The 18,350-nt window shown below is 38.1% G+C and overlaps 1 protein-coding gene across 5 annotated transcripts in view; it reads right to left on the bottom strand.

Annotated features, from left to right (window-relative positions):
- Window positions 1-276: 276 nt before the first annotated feature.
- The window catches only part of WAPL (WAPL cohesin release factor), a 92,718-nt gene continuing 74,644 nt past the window's right edge, over window positions 277-18,350 (bottom strand). For 3 of the 5 annotated variants that reach the window (XM_042909227.1, XM_042909224.1, XM_042909228.1), the window contains 7 exons: window positions 13,866-14,041; window positions 13,218-13,333; window positions 12,630-12,794; window positions 9,782-9,989; window positions 7,245-7,333; window positions 2,945-3,040; window positions 277-2,629 (listed from right to left, as the gene is read on the bottom strand). In XM_042909227.1, the coding sequence (XP_042765161.1) occupies window positions 2,564-2,629; window positions 2,945-3,040; window positions 7,245-7,333; window positions 9,782-9,989; window positions 12,630-12,794; window positions 13,218-13,333; window positions 13,866-14,041 (916 nt within the window). In that variant the 3' untranslated portion in view covers window positions 277-2,563. The remainder of the gene's footprint in view (window positions 2,630-2,944; window positions 3,041-7,244; window positions 7,334-9,781; window positions 9,990-12,629; window positions 12,795-13,217; window positions 13,334-13,865; window positions 14,042-18,350) is intronic. The other 2 variants (XM_042909226.1, XM_042909225.1) reach the window with 2 other exon arrangements.

Raw genomic sequence — 18,350 nt, forward strand, 5'->3', positions numbered from 1 at the left:
AAAAGACTAAGGCAACTTAACAAATCCATCACGGGCCTAACTACATACAAGCAGAAAATCACCATCCCTAAACGAATCCAAGTTAAGAGTTGACATTCGGATGAGTATGAGGAAGGGAGAAGTTATGTAACGTTTAACAAAAACTGGTTAAATTTTATGTGTATGTTGAAAGGGAAATTCACGTAACACATCATATCTCCCCTTAGTCAGCTATATCAAGTTCATGAGCTTTCTTCCTCCAAAACAGTTCAATAGATTTATGTTAAAGACAACATGTGTATTGAAAGTAGCAATTTTATTTGAGTTAAAATTATTTACAAAAACCCAAAGACATACTTCATGAAACTGGTACAAACTATTTTTTTCCTGCCGTTGGCTTTTGCTCCAAAGATCACAGCTGAGAAATACTGTATAAAATAAAAATAGGATTGGATTCAGAAAAGTACTCTACTGTTCTAATTTCCAATTGGTAGTATTTACAGAAATATTTACAATGGAAAAAAGGTTACTTTAAAACTTTAATTTGCAAGTCAGCCTCAAGTACCCTAAAATGCAGAGTTCTCTGAGGGTTAAAAACACACAAATGCACTGCAGTTGGTGAGGTGATTTCTCCCCCACCACCCCCACCACAATCTGCATCTCTATCAGTGCTTGACAATTAGTTATTATTTAAAAAACAAAACAAAATAAAAAAAACCTGTTAAACACGGAGGTAAATCAATTCTCAAATGATTACCAGTGTAACAGAAAAATGTAGTTCGCCCTGACTGTTCTCATCCAAACATTTTAGAAGACTCTTTACCATCTGCCACAAGTCAGGTTTTTTAACCAAAAATCTGTTCAATTCCTAAAGCCAATGATTAATATCAATGCATTTTAAAATTATTAAACAAAATATATCTAATTCAATTTTATGGATATCATTTACTGATATACTTTTAAAATAGGTCACTACACTAGCATTTGTACTCAGGGCAAATAAAACCTCGGTCCTTCCCAAGTTACACTGGCATAACTAGAACTATGCTGTTAAGAGGTGATGGGTGGGGGTTGGGTGGGTAGGAGGAAGAAAACAATTTGCCTGGAATCAGTTACTTCCTTATAGATTTCCCAACAATCTGCATTATCAAAAATAGGAAGACAATAGAAGGCAGCCACTGCATTAAAAAACATTACAGCTGGCACTGATACAAGAGCCCCGATTTGTCACTTTATACAAGGAAATAACAAAGTCTAAATGGATAACAATTAGACTTTTAGCTATTTTCCTCAATACACACCAAACTAATATATTTTTATGGCTTCAAGTTTTACAAATCCAATGAAGAAACATGATATAACTACCTGAAAGGTATTTAAAAGTATTTATGAAAGAAATCTCTGGAAAGCCTGTATTCAGGCCCAATCAACAAAAAAAGTTTAACCAGTGGTCTGAACAATAATTAACATAAGGAAGAGTTGCAATGTTGTGAAATTAAATATATAAAATGTGTTTTGTGTGTTCCATGACTGTTTTCCAAACACACTGTTCTATGAACTAAGAATTTGAATGAAAAAAAGGATCTTCTCTGAACCAGCAATTTAAGGCTTTGCGTTTATGCATTTGATCCTGTCACTCTGTAGAAGAATATACACATTATCTGGAAACATGAATTCCACATTGGTGTTTTAGCTTCCTTATATTTATTGTACTGAACATTAGAAAATATATCTAGAGAGCCCTCCCTCAAAACAATGTTTCAAGAGCCTCCTCTAGCATTAAGCGTAAACTACCCTGGGTTTGTTTGTCTATTTTGCTTCATCCTTTAACAGGGCACATCATCTTACATAATATTCCCTCAAACTGTTGTTTTCTTGTGTCTATAGCTATGACTCATTATGGTATGATAATATGGTCATGGTCTCAAAAGTGAAAAACAGCTCAACAACCCAAACCAAATCAAAAATAAAAAAATATACTATTAATCCCTTGTGTCTTTGGATTCCATCTAATTTTAAATATAGACAGTAGTTCAGGGAACAACAACAAAAAAAAATTCACAAAATTATTAAAAGCTTTATTTACGATTGGAATCATTCAACAAAAAAGCAAAAGCAAATGAGCCTGAAAAAGGAACTAAGCTGTTGTCTAGAATGTCCTCAAAACATTCGATACCTCAGTAGCTAAGCTGCCTTTGCACCTGGCTGGCATGACAACAGTGGCTCAACATACACAGCAGTTGCACTAACAGCAGCACAAATTTTCCCCTTAAAACTTGCCCAGAATGAAGCAAGAGAAGAGGGGAGAGTATAAACTCTGCCAAAGTTAAGTGTATTTAAATACTGCATGGAATTGTTAACAGCCTGAACCTTTTCCCTCATTTTTGATAGTTGCAGATTGATGTAGTAACTGTCATTTAGCAAATGCAGAATGCATGACGAAGAAATCAGGTGGCCTTAAAAATCCAAACATGAATGATACGGATGAATGTTCTTGGTATATCTTCAAGGACTTCTTTCATGACTTTTCTTTGTCTAAGAATAGCTCCAGCATTACCGAGCACCTGAAGCAAAGGTAAAGCAGCTAGCAATGTTCCAAGTATTCAATCACTCTAGAGATAGATTTCTGGCCTGTGGTTCCAACAGCACACTGAAGGGAAGGTGGGGAGGGGCAGAAAGGAAGTAACAGTTAATATTTAACCAATTTTATCAAGCATCAAATCAAAGCTTAGAATCTTTGGCTTTACTAAACTGAACACTATCAATCAGAACATATGAAGATTAAATTGTGGCTTTGATAACATAATGCCAATATATTTGGCCATAGTAATGAACCTTAAAAGAACACATTAAAAGAGAATCCCTTTTCGCTTCTAGTCACTATGGCCATACAGCATTTTAATTCCTACCGTTTAATGACAGTATCATATTTAAGACCACACAAGCTGCAACAGAAGCTACTTACAGTAAGATTCATGAAGCTCAGGAATTTTTTGAGCATCTCTGTCATTATTGAAAAGTCCCCTTCTGGCAGATATTCCCGCACCGTGGTCACATTGATCTGAGGAAACAGATCAAAGAAACATGGGTCAGGCAGCAGAAAACAGGAGTCTGCCCCCGGCACTGGGTTGTTGGTGTTGGCACACACCCTGTTCGAAACTTCCACAAGGTCCTTGAACTCCTTGGTTAATGTGCAATTTCCTTTTCTACCCTCCTAAATCTGCCGGTGTAGGTGTCCATTCCCTACTCCATCCCATCCTCAGAAAGGTAAAACTGGGAAAGGCTACAATGAAACACTTGTGTCCTTATTTACTTTTGTAAACCTACAGAGAAAAATGCCTGAGATAACAAAATGCATTGTTGGGGCGGGGGGGGGGGGGGGCGAGGGGGGGCAGGCATGTCAAGAAGACAAGAGGGAAGTTGAAAATGTCCTCAGAGGTGCTTATGAAATAAAAAAAAAAAATTCCTCATGTTCCTATGTAGGCTAGGAATTAACTAGATCTTTCCAAAGATAATCTAGTTTCATGAGAGAGAGAATGTCAGCAATGCCAAGAAAGGACATTAAGGTGTTTCCCTTCACTGTTAGCAAGAAGCAGCCAAACTATATATATATAACCAATCTGTTACAAGGAAAATATATAACTTGCTTAAAAAACCTGTTCTATTTCAATATATTTTTGAACTGTTTTAAAGGTTCATAATAAAAGGAAAGGCTCTTTTAAGAAGGTTCACCTATAATAAAAAGGCTCTTTTAAGAAGGTTCACCTATAATAAAAAGCACAAAAGAAAATATGTTGTCCTGAGTTTGGGGCCAGAAGGTGGGGGCTGATCTTCGGATTTTCGTGATGGGGGCAGGTAATGAGATTACATGCTATGTTTTTAAGACATTTGCCAGCAGTCCCCTCTCTCCCTTTGTAAAACAAATTCCTGTCAGGGTACTTTTGAAATTATAAAGAAACAAAATAATGTATGGATACAGTTTCAGAAAAGATCTAATAAATGTTACTAAAATAACTACGCTAAGTTATGTGCTATCAATCGCCCATAATCTAAGTGAACCACCTCCCCACCGAAAGCCAACTAAGCCCCCAGCTGTGCATATTTACTCTGGAGTTAATCTTGCACCTAAAACAGATTTTACAAAATGCTTAAAAAATATACTGAAGTGATGAATGTTATAAGGACAATCATGATGGAAACTATAGAGCTAAATGAAAGCTAATTTAAGAATGTCTTTAAGCAATTTCTAGGAGAGCAGCGTGCTAGCATAGTGGTGGCAAAAGCAGTAGCTATGGTGCTATGAAGACTGCTCAGTAGAAAAGCGATTTCTATGACACAGAATAAATGATTAGATCCAAGGTTTTGAGTGAAAGCCTCAATAATCAAATCCCTTTCCATCAAAACAGAATGCAACATATAGTGGCTGGGGCGTGGGAAGGACAGTCACAGCATTTATTTTTAAACAGAGAGCAGCAAGTACAAAAAGAAAAAAATGAGAGGGGCTCTGTCAGAAGAACATGCGACTCAATCTCGGGGTCATGAGGTTAAGCCTCATGTTGGGTTGTAGAGATTACTTAAATAAAAAGAAAAAAATGAGAAATGGCATGGCCTATTTGGGAAATTTAGAAAAGTACCCAAGGGGAAGAACAGATTTGGAAAATGGAGAAGGCAGTTTTAACAAGTTTTACATGAAGCCATAAACAAAGTTATGATTCCCTAAATGACTGGGAGACAAGAAAGGTGGTCTTAAGAAAGCTAGCTATGGTGCAGTGTCCAAGATTTCAGGAATGGAGTCAAGAGAGCAGGAAAGACAAAAACGAGTGAGGAGACTATTACAATGCACTAGATACATGGTATGCAATGGAAAATGACCTAAGCTCCTGGGGTTCCAAAGCATGCAGCCCTTTCCCACAGGCAGCTTTTACTATAATATAACCACCTGCTTTCTTGTGTCTCTTTTACTTACACATTCAGCAAACCAATTTCCATTACGTTTTATGTATCAGCTAGCTTTCTGGGGTTAATCATAATAATACCCCAAGGCAATAAAGACATCCAGGGTTCTATGAATTCACAACTGCCTACAATTTAAGGACCTTATGACCTCTTTAGAGATAAGAGATACAGACAAATAGAAATTTATACATGAGAAAAATGGCCAAAGGTAAATTATATGTGGTAATACCACAAATTAATTTCTAGACCTGTTATTTAAGAAAAAATATAAATGAAACTAGGGTGTGTGCAAAACAGAATACCTAAAAATTGTTAAATTTAAATAGTATGCCCACTGTTTTTGACACCTGCCTCTTCCTCTTTCCCCTCTGCTTGATAAGCATTTCTCATCTACCCTTAAAATCTCTGAATTCAAGGGGGCGCCTGGGTGGCTTAGTAGGTTAAGCGTCTGACTTCAGCTCAGGTCATGATCTCAGGGTTGGTGGGTTCCAGTCCTATACTGGGCTCTGTGCTGACATCTTAGAGCCTAGAGCCTGCTTTGGATTCTGTCTGCCTCTCTCTGCCTCTGCTCGTGCTTGCTTGCCCTCTCTCTCTCTCTCTCTCAAAAATTAAACATTAAAAAAAAAAAAAAAACAAACAAACCCTTTTTTAAATCTCTGAATTTAAGGAAACAAAGAAAAGGGCTGAGCTGAAAAAATCTTGCAGGGCCTCTAGAGCCATGATGAGAACTTTGGTCTTGATCTTGAAAGCCATGTGCCAGGAAGGGCCACAACGGAGCAGGCTAGTCTGCATTTAGATCAGAGCTTGACTAGAATATAAATATGGAAGAGATGGATAAGAAAGGATCAGAAAAAACATTTAACACAAAAGAGAAGCAAACTTGGGGCACCTGGGTGGCTCAGTCAGTCAAGAGTCAATCACCTCTTGATTTTGGCTCAGGTCATGATCTCAGGGTTTGTGAGATCCACATGGAGCCTAACTTGGGATTCTGTCTCCTCTCCCTCTGCCCCTTCCCCTGCTTGCACATGCTCTCTCTCTCAAACATTAAAAAAAGAGAGCGAGAAGCTAACCCAAAATTTCACTATAGAATAGACTTCCATTCTTGCCTCCTGAATGCCCTTGCTCCTAAGGAAAAGAACTTCCCTTTCATTTTAAAATTTGGCTCTTCACTAGACCTTCCCCTTAAAAAGTCCTCCCAATGACTGTCTCATTAGCCAGAACTGTCTGCCCTCATGCTGACTCAGCCCTACCATCTGGACACTAATACTTCTAGTTAAACCATCATAATCTAAATCTTCCATAGTAATCCCATTTTCCCTGCCAGTAAGTAAGTTGTTTAAACAAAAGCCATGTGAGCCAAAGTTGGCCAAGATAAGAGGACGTCTACTTGGTGCAGTGGGTGTGGAGGGATGGGGGGCGGAACTCTGCTCTTAAAAAGAAATATACAGGAGGGAGGCTACCTTCTTCTATTGGACCTTATTTAACTAGAGGAGACTGGTAGCTAGAGCCAGTATGGGGCCAGGAGGAGACCAAGCACAAGACAAAACAACATGCAGAGGGCAGTAGGGTTTAAAGACACATTATCTGAGTCCTTAATAATAATATCACTGAGACTAGATTTTTCCTTCCCCCCACTCCCCCAGCCCCTCTGAGACTAAAGCCAGCTCAGCACAGGTTTTATATTATGCTTTTACTTCAACCAAAGCCATTTCAATAAATTCATCCATCCATCAAAAACTTTCTCATTGGGGCGCCTGGGTGACTTAGTCGATTGAGCATCCGACTTCGGCTCAGGTCATGATCTCGTGGCTCGTGAGTTCAAGCCCCGCATTGGGCTCTGTGCTGACAGCTCAGAGCCTGGAGCCTGCTCCATATTCTGGGTCTCCCTCTCTCTCTCTGCCCTCTCCCGCTCATGCTGTCTCTGTCTCTCAAAAACAAACATTAAAAAAACAAACCAAAAAAACCGTTCTCATTAAATCCGATGTACTCTTATTTTGGAATAAGAAATAATTAATACCTTTAAAAGTTCACCAAATAAGGGTGCCTGGGTGGCTCAGTTGGTTAAGTGCCCAATTCTTGACTTGGGCTCAGGTCATGATCTCATGGTTCATGAGTTTTGAGTCCTACATCCTCTCTCTCCTTCTCCCACTCTCTTTCAAAATAAATAAGCTTTTTAAAAAAAGTCATAAAATATTTGAAAGCTTTAACATGAAGATGAAAATAAAGTAATACATAAGTAAATTAGGTAATGGTATGAAGCTGTCACAATGGAATCTTTTCAAGACACATAATACTGAACCATTACTTACTGGACTCTCCTGGCAGAGACACCCGAGAAGCAGCGCTGTGTATGAGGCCACTATGCAATCTTCCATGTGTTTGCCAGCATGCTGAAGGGCTAAGAATATTTAAACAAAAAACTGTAACGGTATATCAAAACAAACAAGAAACCACCCCACAAAACCACCAATTCTGTTATCTTTTCTTCAGAACTGCTTAAACATCGATAAATGCCACTAGAAAAATGGGATATCCACACAAATTAACAAAAAATTACTCAAATAGAAGAGGGACCTTAATATAAGCATGAAAACCATAAAACTCTTAGACAAAAATACAGGACTAAATCTTTATGATCTTGGGTTAGGAAATGGCTTCTTAGCCACCACACCAAATCCACAAGTGACAAAATTAGATAAACCAAACTTCGTCAAACTCAAAACTTTTGCATTTCAAAAGACACCATCAAGAAAGTGAAAAGACAACATAGATAGGTAAATGAGCAATAAGCAGGTGAAAACATGCTCAATACCATTTATTCAATAGGGAACTGCAAATCAAGTAACATATACCTTCACACCCACTAGGATGGCTAAAATGAAAAAGACAAATAACTATTCGTAAGGATTTGGAGAAACTAGAACCCTTGTTATGTGGCTGGCAGGGACGTAAAATGAGGCAGTCACTTTGGAAAACAGTTTGATAGTTCCCTAAAATGCTAAACATTGAGTTAACAAATAAGCCAGCACCTTCCACTCTTAGGTATATACCCAAGAGAACTGAAAATATATGTTCACACAAAAACTTGTATGTGAATGTTATGTCATGGCAGCGTTATTCATAAGAGCCACAGGTGGACCCAACCTGAATGTCCATCAATTGAAGACTAAAGTGTGGTACATACCAACAGTGGAATATTATTTGGCCATAAAAAGGAACTTATGTACTGGTAACATGTTATAACATGAAAAACATTGAAAACATTGGGCTAAGTGAAAGAAGCCAGTCACAAAGGGCTACTGTTATTATTCCATTTACAGGAAATGTTCAGAATAGGCAAATCCAGAGACAGAATTAGTGGTTGCCACTGGCCAGGGAGGGGAGAACAGAGAGTGGTGGCTGCTAAATGGGCATAGGGTTTCTTTTGGGGATGATGACATGTTCTGAAATTAGGCTGTGGTAATGGTTGCACCTTGTGAATACAGTGAAAACTACTCCAAAGTTTCCTTTAAAAGGCTGAATTTTATCTTGTTGTGGGCTGAACTATTACCCCACCCCCTGAATATGCTGAGCTCCTAACCCCCAGTGCCTCAGGGTAGGAGGTGGATAGGGTGTTTAATTAAACAGGAAGTTGGTTTAAATGAGGTCACTGGGGTGGGTCCTCATCTGTCTGTTATCCTCATAAGAGGAAATAAGAACAAAGATACATTAAGTGAAGACCATGTAAAAAGACAGGGAGAAGATGGCCATCTACAATCCAAGGAGAGATCAGCTCTGAGACCAACCCTGACACCTTGATCTTGGACCTACAGCCCCCAGAAGTGGGACAGAATCAACTTCTGTTGTTTAAGCTGCTCGTCTACAGTTACAGCAGGTCCTCACAAGCTAACACTTATGCCAATAAAGCTATTATTTAAAAAGAATGCTACACAACCAAAAATATTACCCCAAAGGAAACATGAACACTGAGAAAACGGAACAGCTGGGGCGCCTGGGTGGCTCAGTTGGTTAAGCGACCAACTTCGGCTCAGGTTATGATCTCGCAATTCAGGAGTTCAAGCCCCGTGGTGGGCACTGTGCTGATGGCTCAGAGCCTGGAGCCTGCTTCAGATTCTGTGTCTCCCTCTCTCTGCCCCTCCCCTGCTCATGCTCTGTGTCTCTCTCTCTCTCTCTCAAAAATAAACATTAAATTTTAAAAAATTTAGAGAATGGGACAGCAATTTTTTACAATATTAGAACTAATGGCATTAGTGGAACCGTGGACATAAGAGAAAGACTAGGCTCAGAAAAAGACATTTGCTGGGGCTTGCCTCCTAGCTTGGTAAAGCTCACCATATTATTTAATTTCATAACCAGAGTGACATGAAGTTACAAATGGCTATTTTGCAGTACGTGCATAAAAAGTAAACCCAGTATCAGCTGCTGACAACAGTGGATAATAAATGTAATGACTCCATCAGTTTATTCCTTACAGTGCTTGCAAGCTAATACCATTTGAGAACTGTTACTGTAATTTCTGGTAACAGATCTCACTTTATAAAGTGAGACCCATAAAAAAATCTCAAAACTGTAAAAACCTTTAGGAGTCCCAATGTTCAACCACTCTCTTTTCACTGAGTAAAGCCCAGCCTGGGAAAGGCAGACCTTTCGTACACTGCACACGTGCCTTCCTCACCGCTAGGAAACCAGCAAAGAAAAATTCCTGTGAGCACCGAAATATGAAAGCTTGTCTGCACTGAACTAGAGAGGCCGAACAATCATAGCAAGATTATGACAACACACGAATTAAAAAGGTGTTAAGAGGGAAACATTTTCAATTTGAATACACGACTTAAAATAAATGTACCTTTATTGAGGTCAAGTTCTTCATCGTCCTCCTCCTTCTTCTGTTTCTCTTCTGTACCATCGGTCTTTTCAGTTGATACCCACTGTATTTCTCCACTTGTTTCTTGCCACTCTCCACTCTTATCATGCTGAGTGGTGGGAGCATCTTTGATCAATTCATCTGTTTTACTTTCTGCCAACTGAGCTGCTCGTTCTCGCTCAAGGAACAGCTGATAAAAATTTTTTTTTGAAGATCATTAAAAGAACACCAACCAACATGTATGTACCCAAATATAAGATCTGTTTGCTTTCAAAATCACTAACCCTAAGAAGCGTGCTGTCTGGTTAAAAAGGGTAAGTTACGATAAAAGGCTTTGTTCTACATCCACCTGAAGGCAAAAAAGAAAGTATAAATGCTATTGGGATTCAACCAAGTAAATTAAATGTATCTACTAATGTTATAGGCATTCCGTTTATAAGAATGCAAATCTCAACATGTGCCCTTAAATTGGATAATAATGACAGGATATTTCAAGCAAAAATACAAACTTGATTTAAAAAAAAAAAATTTTTTTAAGCCTGAGCAGACGGGATAAAATTAAGAAAGGACACTAAATAAAATTATATAACATTAACACACACACACACACACACACACACGCATGCACACACCTATGTAATATTAGGGAAAAGCAACATGGCTTCTTTAAAAGAAATCTAAAGAGATAAACAAACACCAGTAAAAATAAAAAGCAAAAGGTCTCAGAGAAAACACTCAGAACTGGATCGATCTCAACTGATATTATTAACAATGAAAATGTAATGGTCAGTGGAAGTACACAGGGAAAACTCTTAAGTCAAAAGGGAACGTACTGAATTCCTTGCCTTCATGTACTTTATTTTCCTTGTGCTGGGCTAGTGCTGAATGTACAGAAAGTATTTACTGATAGAATCTGGGGAAAACTCCAAGTTACTAAAAACAACTACCTGAAAATCAAATGCCAAGTAAATCTCAAAAAGTTGCTGAGTATACAGAAGAGTGGTATAGAAACTTTTAATACCCTTAAGAAAATAAAATTTGAGCTTTATACAAAAGCCGTATTTCTTAAAATTGGTTCAAGAATCTCTAGGGGTCCCCAAAATCCCTTTAGAAAATCTGTGAGGTCAAAAATCACATTCATAACAATAAGAGGTCAACTGACTTCTTTCATTCTCTCATGAATGTACAGTGTTTTCCAGAATCTACATACCATGTGATTATGTTAGTGCTTTGATGGCTAAGGGAACGAAGGCCTCTGTTTTATAATTTTCTGCTTTGATTTCAAATTCAGTAAATATCAATAGATCAAACACACAAACAAAAAATTTTTATAATTTTTTTTTTAATGCTTATTTTTATTTTTGAGAAAGCGAGTGAGTGAGCGAGAGAGAGCGAGAGCACGAGCAGGGAAAGGGCAGAAAGAGAGGGAGACACAGAATCTGAAGCAGGCTCCAGGCTCCAAGCTATCAGCACAGAGCCTGATGCAAGGCTCGACCATGAACCGTGAGATCATGACCTGAGCTGAAGTCGGACCCTTAACCAACTAAGCCACCGGGGCACCCCAAACCAAAAATTCTTTTTAAGTTCCCAATAATTTTTAAGAGTATAAAAGAACTCCGGGATCAAAATATTTGCTAAGAGAATGATGGGGTCATAGTTATGACTCAGGAAAAGATCAAGTTGTTGTGGACTGATTACCTTCTTTAAAAAGGTAGTTTCAGGGGTGCCTGGGTGGCTCAGCTGGTTAAGCACTGACTTTGGCTCAGGTCATGATCTCACACTTCGTGAGTTCAAGCCCCATGTTGCACTCTGTGCTGACAGCTCAGAGCCTGAAGCCTGCTTTGGACCCTGTGTCTCCCTCTCTCTGCCCTTCCCCTGCCTGCACTCTGTCTCTGTATTTCAAAAGTAAAATAAACATTAAAAGAAAAAAAAAAGGTATTTTCAAAAAGGCCAAAAGGATTAACAGGATAGTAAAAGTTTTGGAAACAATGAAAAGGATAGTTCATTATCAATTCTAAACATGCAAATTGTCATTTAAGGAAAGAAAAAGGTAGTTAGGAACCTAACCTGTTAGACTGGAAAAGAAAAACTACAGTGCCCACTATTGTTTAAGAAACACAGCCATGCGGTTTTTTGGGAGAAGCATAAATTGAGGACAGGGAGTGTGTTTGGTAACCGGGATCCACTGAATTGAGGACATCAATTTTTACTTATTTATTTATTTTTAAGTTTACTTATTTAATCTCTTCACACAATGTGGGGTTCAAACTCCCAACTCCACGATCATGCTCCTCCAACTGAGCCAGCCAGATGCCCCACAGGGACATTAATTTTTAAATACAGTTATTCGTAACACAATTCCTAAGCCAGGAAATTACTCCACAGACATACTCTGAAAAGTGTGCACCCCACCCCCGCTTCCAAAAACGGGAAAGGTATGGCCCAATATTTAGAAACACAAAAGTCCGAGACACGGATCACACGAAGAAGTAAATGCTAGAGGACTTGAACTGGATGGGATTGGGGCTGGAAACGGATTCTTGACCTGCAATCTTTTGATAAAACAAATACGCCTTGTTTCTGCTTTTCACTAACAACGCCTAAGGAGTGATTATTATAGTTAAACTGTCAGTGGAGTGCAGTAAGGAAGGGTATACATTCTAACCCGGTGTACCTTTCAGTGAACTGGCGAGGGTGAGCTAGAGTGAGACACCCATACACACCCACAAAAGAAAAGGGGAGGGAGAGAGGCGGGAAAGGCACAAATGATGAAGAAGTTGGACAACGCAACAAACTGAAGGTGTTAGCTTGTTTTGAAGTTGTTGCTTACCTGCACTAAAGCCTGAACGGCATGAATTTGTCCAGCTATCCTTAAACTATCATCTCCTTCTCCACTACAGAGGGAAGAATCAAAAGAACATGATGTTTCCATGTTGACAAGACAGTGCCGATTCCGAGCACTATACTCCACTAGATTTATCAGTAGACCTAAGCCCTACAAAAATTAAAACATGCATATTACCACAGGTGAGAATTAAAAGCAAATCAACACAGTATACATAACTTTTATTGGCAGCTAGAAACCTGTGTTCTGCCATCCACTAAATGGTTAAAAACCAGTGTGAAAGATAATGATCTTCACAATGATTTCACTGCTTTTTAAAAATCACAACTTTTAGGTTTGTTTGTTAGTTTTTTTTTTTTTTAACTTTTAGATTGTTTTCATACTTAATACTTTTTTTATTTTTGCACAGAGCCCTTCCTGGCTCTCTTTTGTATAATATGAGGTGTGTTCACAAGTAGTCCACTGAAACCCTCAATATACTGAACAGCTGGTTCTTAAACCCAAAACTAAGATGAAGTTTTTATCATTTTAATAGATTAAATACTAATTTCTGAAATAGTCACTCCAACTCACCAGCACTCGGATATCAAATCTCTGCTCCTGAGGTAGGTACTTTGGAACCTGAAGCACACAGTTCATTGCTGTGCCAATCAAGCCATCCTGTTCTCCCGTTTTGGTGCTGCCCCACTCTGAAAGAGTTAGGAATGTAAGGAATATGAAAATTGTTATGGATTCTTCTCTAGGACACTACCAACCAATATTCATTAACACTGATATAAAAAGTTAGAAATACATAACTATTTCTTTATTAAAAAATATTTTTGACCATACTATTTCCAAACCAAGCTACCAGGCTGACCCTAAAAATACTGGGGTGCCTGAATGGCTCAGTAAAGCATCAGACTCTTGATTTCAGCCCATGTCATGATCTCACAGTTTGGCAGTTTGAAGTTCCATGATGATAGAGTACAGCCTGCTTGGGATTCTCGCTCTCTCCCTCTCTCTCTGCCCCTCCCCTCCTCCCACACATGCTCATTCTCAAAAGTAAACTTAAAAAAAAACAAAAAAACCCCCCTACAAGTAGTTAAATCTATACATGAGTGAGTTACATGATGGCAATTAAAAAATCACTACATCGAGAAAAGAAATAAGGGGAATAACTTGTTTTTACATGTAATATACAATCTTTCAATGAGAATACATGTAGAAAATATAACTTACCATTGTCATTAGTTAAATTGAGCAATACCCCAATGATGGCCCTCATACAGTCTTCCACTGCTTTGCCCACATGGTTGGTTACATTCTGGTGAGGCAGAGGCTTACTGTCAGGTAAGCATATACTGTTCTCAGCACGGTTATACTGCTGAATCAATCCTTCACAATGTTGTAATGCTCTTAAGAGAAAACAAAATGTAGACTATTATGCTAAACAAAATTAGTTATACTAAGAATTTCTATTTACTTGGACCTTAATGTTTTAAATGTCATAAATGCTGCCAAATTAATCTCTATTATAGAGGTATAATGTATTAACTATTTAATCATATACCAAGTAGGTGTAATATCACACTAAGTGCTAAATTTTATTTTGAGAAAACTCGATAATTTAAATTTTTCTAAGTTAAAACTATAAACTCAGTGGAGAAGCTTACACCTGTACTACTTACAGTCGTCCCCACTTTACCAATCTCTCCAAAACAGACCTACCACAATCCTTCCCTAAACAAGATAATTTAAGAACTATACTTCTGAATTTCATTTAGATGATTTTCATTTAGGATGCAAACTCTGAGCAGGTAAAGAATATTATTTGTGTTAATAATGCATAATAGGGGCGCCTGGGTGGCGCAGTCGGTTAAGCGTCCGACTTCAGCCAGGTCACGATCTCGCGGTCTGTGAGTTCGAGCCCCGTGTCAGGCTCTGGGCTGATGGCTCGGAGCCTGCTTCCGATTCTGTGTCTCCCTCTCTCTCTGCCCCTCCCCCGTTCATGCTCTGTCTCTCTCTGTCCCAAAAATAAATTAAAAAAAAAAAAAAAAAAAAAAAAAAAACTACCTTTAAAAAAAAAAATAATGCATAATAAATAACCTTGTATAGATGATATTAAATACTTCATAAACATTAGAGTACATCATATTTTTTAACATGAGGTCATTTAACTGACATGTCTCCTGGCAGCCATAAGGTTTATCAGTTACATCCCAAGGATTTTCCAGATGCTACCCAAAATAACAAGGAAATATAATCTTTAAGTGAGCCTAGTATTTATGAAGACTGTCTTTAAATCACCAAGTCCATTAGTTCAAAAAAGTATATGCTCTCTCAGTTGATTATATATACACCACACAAAACTCCTACTAAAGAAAACTGTACTGTAACTCATCCTTCTCTAGCCTCTCCTGTTAAAACACATTATTAGGAAGGTGTTCCTCATGTCTAATCTAAAATAATTTGTTGCTCGGGCTTGTGGATGGCTCACTCAGTTAAGCATCCAACTTCAGCTCAGGTCACGATCTCGCAATTTGTGGGTTCAAGCCCCACGTCAGACTCTGTGCTGATAGCTTCAGATCCTGTGTATCCTTCTCTCTCTGCCTCTCCCCTGCTCACACACACTCTTTCTCTCTCAAAAATGAACAAACGTAACATAAAATAAAATGAAATAAAATGAAATGAAATAAAAAATAAAATAAAATAATAAAATAAAATAAATTTGTTGTTTAGATGTTTGAGGATGTGAGCCAGAACTAACTGTGCTATTATTGTTAACTGCCTTCAGTAGTACTGAGCTAAAACATGGTTTTGGTTGGTAAATGAGGGGAAAACATCAGAGGTATATCATTTTATCTTTCAATATACTATCCCTGCATTTATCAGGGTCCTACTGAAAAGTTTAAAAAGTCAGAGGAGTGTTACTTCACAAACATCCAATTCTGACCCTTACGGCTACTTCTAAGATTTTTGACAGAAAATTCCTAATCACAATGAAAGAGATGAAAACTGTCATATTAAATACCTCCTGAAAGACACCATGTGTACAGGGGTCATGAAATATACGTTTTTAAAGGAAGAAACTGATTTAACCTGCAGGAATACTCTTTGGTAAGGGAGAATAAAACATAATAACAACTAGAACACAAGCCTTAAAGGTACTAAATGTGATACAAAATTTACAAATGTAAGGCCAAAAAATAAGACCCAGGGGAAACCTACAGATCTACTGGAAACTAAATACTACCAGAAATTTGAATACTGACTGGATGTATGATAACATTAAGTCAATAATTTATAGGGTATGAAAACAGTATTGGGGTTACACCACTCATTCATTCATTCATTCGTTTGTTTAGAATTTTGGGGCCAGTGCCTGGGTGGCTTAGTCGGGTAAGTGTCCGACTTTGGCTCAGGTCGTGATCTTGCAGTTCCTGAGTTTAAGCCCTGCATCGGGCTCTGTGTTATCAGCCCAGACTGCCAGATGATTTTAACTAAGAAATTAACTTTAAAAAATTTTAAGTAATATTTACACCCAACGTGGGGCTCAAACTTAGAACCCTGAGATCAACAGTCACAAGCTCCACTGACTGACCCAGCCAGGCACCCCTGTGGTTACATCTTTTAAAGAGTCCTCTTTTAAGAGACTTTATATACTCAAGTATTTAATGGATTAATGAAATCTGTAATTTGCTTCAAAATAATTAATACAGAAGAGTTATCAACAGGGTTACAAATGGAAACAAGACGGGCCATGGTTGATGATTATCCAAGCTTAATGGTACATACATCAAGATTTATCATATTAGTGGGGCACCTGGATGGTTCAGTCTGTTAAGTGTCCGATTCGTGATCTCAGCTCAAGTCATGATTTCAGTTTTTGTGAGTTCGAGCCCTGCCTGGGCTCTGTGCTGACAGTGCAGAGCCTGCTTAAGATTCTCCCTCTTTCTCGGCCCCTCCCTGGCTCGCACTCTCTCTCAAAATAAATAAATAAACTTAAAAAAAAAAAAAAAAAAAAAGGATTGATCATACTACTTTGTCTATTTTTGTCTTTGTTTGAAATGCAGTAAAATAAGGATTAAAAACACATGAACTCGAGTCAGGCTACAGTGGGCTTTTGATTTCATTCCAAAGACTATGAACACACATCCAAGGCCAATAAGGAACCAGAGATTTGGGCCATTTGCAACTATGTGGATGGAACTAGAGGGTATTACGCTAAGTGAAATTAGTCAGAGAAAGACAAATATCCTATGACTCGACTCATATGAGAACTTTAAGATACAAAACAGATGAACATAAGGGAAGGGAAGCAAAAATAATATAAAAACAGGGAGGGGGACAAAACATAAGAGACTCTTAAATATGGAGAACAAACAGGGTTGCTGGAGGAGTTGTGGGAGGGGGGATGGGCTAAATGGGTAAGGAGCACTAAGGAATCTACTCCTGAAATCATTGTTGCACTATATGCTAACTTGGATGGAAATTAAAAAATAAATAAATCCTTAAAAAAAAAAAAGGAACCAGAGATTTGGCATTGGGGATTGTATTTACAAAGCAGAGATTTGGGAAAGTTAAGCCCCTGTGGTATTGGGCTGGACAGGCTGAAGGTGAGATATCAAGAACTAAGATGGAGATATTAGGAAGAGGCTGTTGTACTAAACTTGAACCAAGGCTGGAAACATAACTGGAAACTTTATGCGAACTGAAGTGATAGCATTAACCTAATGTCATGCAAGTTGGGCAGAGAGAGTACAATAGAGAGAGCTACATATAGATCTGGAAAAACACATATAAAGGACAGGAGAGGGTTAGAAAAGGTCATTTACAATAAAAATAAGGACTAATACTTAGTTTTTACCATATCTAAGAATTATTTATGCATACACATATATATTAACATCGTAATATATACATTGTATACAATAAGACATTTAAAGACATTTAAAAATCATTTAAAATATTTTAATATTTTACAAATATACCATTTAAAACATATTTTTGAAAATGTTATATATAACATATATTAGCATATATACAAATTATTTTTAATAACAACAACCTTAGGTAGGTAGATGCAATTATTACCCCCTTCTAAATCACTTGTAGCAAGTAAATGACTTGCCCAAGGTCACAGGGCTAAAGTTATGAAGCTGGGATCCATACTCAGTCTTTCTGGCTCCATAATCTGCACTCCTAACTTTTGTACTACACTGTACTACCTCTTGTTCACAGAACTTGACAAAACTGTTTTATGAAGGAAGGTGATACAATCATACTTCCTTTATGGTCAACTCAAATGCCTTTTTTTTTTTTATATATACACTTTATTTTTTGAGAGACAGAGAAGAGACAGAGTGCAAGTAGGGGAGGGGCAGAGAGGGAGACAGAATCCAAAGCAGGCTTAAGGTTCCAAGCTATCAGCACAGAGCCCAACAGAGGGCTCAAACCCATGAATGCGAGATTATGACCTGAGCTGAAGTTGGATGCTCAATTGACTGAGCCACCCAGGCACCCCCTTTTTAAACTGTTTTTAATGTTTGCTTATTTTTGAGAAAGAGAGACAGAGACAGAGTGCGGGTGGGGGAGGGGCAGAGAGAGGGAGACACAGAATCCAAGGCAGGCTTCCAGGCTCTGAAATGACAGCACAGAGCCCGATGTGGGGCTCAAACTCACGAACTGTGAGATCATGATCTGAGCCGAAGTCGGAAGCTTAAC

The sequence above is a fragment of the Panthera leo genome, chromosome D2, assembly GCF_018350215.1.
Source record: "Panthera leo isolate Ple1 chromosome D2, P.leo_Ple1_pat1.1, whole genome shotgun sequence".
NCBI classification, from domain to species: domain Eukaryota; kingdom Metazoa; phylum Chordata; class Mammalia; order Carnivora; family Felidae; genus Panthera; species Panthera leo.